Genomic DNA, 2,084 nt, shown 5'->3' with positions numbered 1-2,084 from the left:
AAAACTATAACAAATTTATAAAATGGGTTAGAAGGGAAAATATATGAAAAGGTGCCAAATTTTAAACTAACTACAGCTGCATGAATCCACTTTCCAATGCACTCGTCTGATGGCAAGGCTATTCACATGACCTGGCCAGTGTCACAGGGAATTCTCCAGTCTTAGGCCAGGTAGGACCCGTCCAAATGCATTTTGGGCTTTCATTGTCATCCATAACCTTCTATAAACTAGGTGCTCAGAATTTAAGCTTTAATACAGTTCCTTCCTCCAGTGTTGGATTTTATTCTTTACAATCCTTGGATCACACAGGCTGGTATGGTTCTCCCATGTAGACTTAGATGACACCTCGCATGGATGGCTGCGTGTTTTAAGACAAGCCTTTAAGACCTCCGTTGCTATGCTTTCTGTTGCCAGATACCATCTGATTTCTTCACCATATTTTGCCGTAGTACCCATATCTTCAGTGATCTCATCATGAGGACAAAGATTGAATAGGTCTATTAAATGCAAGCTCAGCAAAAGTTGGATTTTTTTAAATACTACATACTTATTTTCAAAAATTAAGCCTCAGCTGAGATAGTGCCAGTTCCATGTCCTTCTGTTGGGAATGCTCCTACCTGATGTCATAAGGTTTGGTTTGGTTTTTCCGGACCGTGTCCTTTAGGATGGCTCCAGAAGTCGCTGCTGTAGAGCGGAAAGGAGGCTACAACCAGCTCTGTGACCTGTGGGCAGTGGGCATCACCGCCATCGAACTTGCTGAGCTTCAGCCTCCGATGTTTGACTTACACCCAATGAGGTCAGTGTGCCCGAACTGTGTCGTCACTGAAGAAGCTCTGCTTAAATGGAAGCTTGCCCCACCCTCCTAGGTTACTTATTATGTGATACAAGACTATATTATTTTCTTTCAGAATAAATAGTAATATAACTGGCCTCACTTTAAAATGTGCATTATTTAAGATCCTGTGTAATTATTAGTTGACTTCTTTTTCCAGAGCATTATTTCTCATGACAAAGAGCAATTTTCAGCCTCCGAAACTAAAGGACAAAATGAAATGGTGAGTATTTTGGGGTTATTTGATTTCATGTTAAAAGGAACAAAAGAGAATTGAAATTGAGATTTAAAAATTGTTTTAAATGTCATAGGTCAAATAGTTTTCATCATTTTGTGAAAATGGCACTTACCAAGAATCCAAAAAAAAGACCTACGGCTGAAAAATTATTGCAGGTATGATTTAAAATGCATGTGTGTACATATTTATTTATTTCAAATAGTCAAGTGTCAGATTTCTACTAAAGGCCTGTCCGATATTCCTTAATTTTACAGCACCCCTTTGTCACACAACCTTTGACACGATCTTTGGCGATTGAGCTGTTAGACAAAGTGAATAACCCAGATCACTCCACCTACCATTATTTTGATGATGACGATCCTGAGGTAGGAATTGTTTTTACCAAATATTTTTGTGTATCTAAACGTATGTCTGTGCATATCTTAAAATCGGTTTTCTGAATTGCTGGGTCCAGTGTAAATCAAACTGGTCTAAATTAGAAACTCTTGAGCGAGCACGTAACTCTTCGAATGTGTCTCATTTCCCAGGGAGCCACGTGCTGGGGCTTTCCAGTTGGCTTTCAGGTGCCCGTGGTCTGAGAATGACAGGGCAGAGCTACCTTCTCCACTTTTCGAAGCCACTGTAGTTATATCAAAGTAATTATTTTAGATGAAATGGGCAAATTAATTCATTGTAAAAGAGAAAGTAAGTCAGAAGCCCCAAAACAGGATATGAGAATAGGCTCTGAGTTTCTTTTCTGGTTTCTGCTCCAAAAAGAATCCTCTGATCACACTTTGTGCATGATTAGATGTGAACAGAAAGTTTATTAGAGATTTTGCTGTTGATTAAAACTGTGCACTGGGTTTTAAGGTGAGCCAATAGTTGACAGTGGATAAAATAACCCCAATGGGGGGCCTCTTCGTGCGCCATTCCCTTAATACAAGAGCACCTTGCTCAGCTAAACTTTTGGTCATTTCACTGATACCCACCTTCCCGACATGATCGCTGAAGACAGATGTGAGCATAAGCAAATGT

At 39.7% G+C, this 2,084-nt stretch overlaps 1 protein-coding gene across 1 annotated transcript in view; it reads left to right on the top strand.

Annotated features, from left to right (window-relative positions):
- Positions 1 to 2,084, top strand: part of MAP4K3 (mitogen-activated protein kinase kinase kinase kinase 3) — a 130,098-nt gene that overhangs the window by 62,361 nt on the left and 65,653 nt on the right. Inside the window, exons 8-11 of the mRNA XM_013006850.2 lie at positions 665 to 796; positions 993 to 1,055; positions 1,144 to 1,225; positions 1,325 to 1,435. Coding sequence (XP_012862304.2) covers positions 665 to 796; positions 993 to 1,055; positions 1,144 to 1,225; positions 1,325 to 1,435 — 388 coding nt within the window. The remainder of the gene's footprint in view (positions 1 to 664; positions 797 to 992; positions 1,056 to 1,143; positions 1,226 to 1,324; positions 1,436 to 2,084) is intronic.

This window comes from Echinops telfairi, unplaced genomic scaffold, assembly GCF_000313985.2.
Source record: "Echinops telfairi isolate 266 unplaced genomic scaffold, ASM31398v2 ScPeMD7_10;HRSCAF=50, whole genome shotgun sequence".
NCBI classification, from domain to species: domain Eukaryota; kingdom Metazoa; phylum Chordata; class Mammalia; order Afrosoricida; family Tenrecidae; genus Echinops; species Echinops telfairi.
The sequence above is the reverse complement of the archived record's forward strand: the minus strand, read 5'-3'. Positions and strand labels throughout refer to the sequence as shown.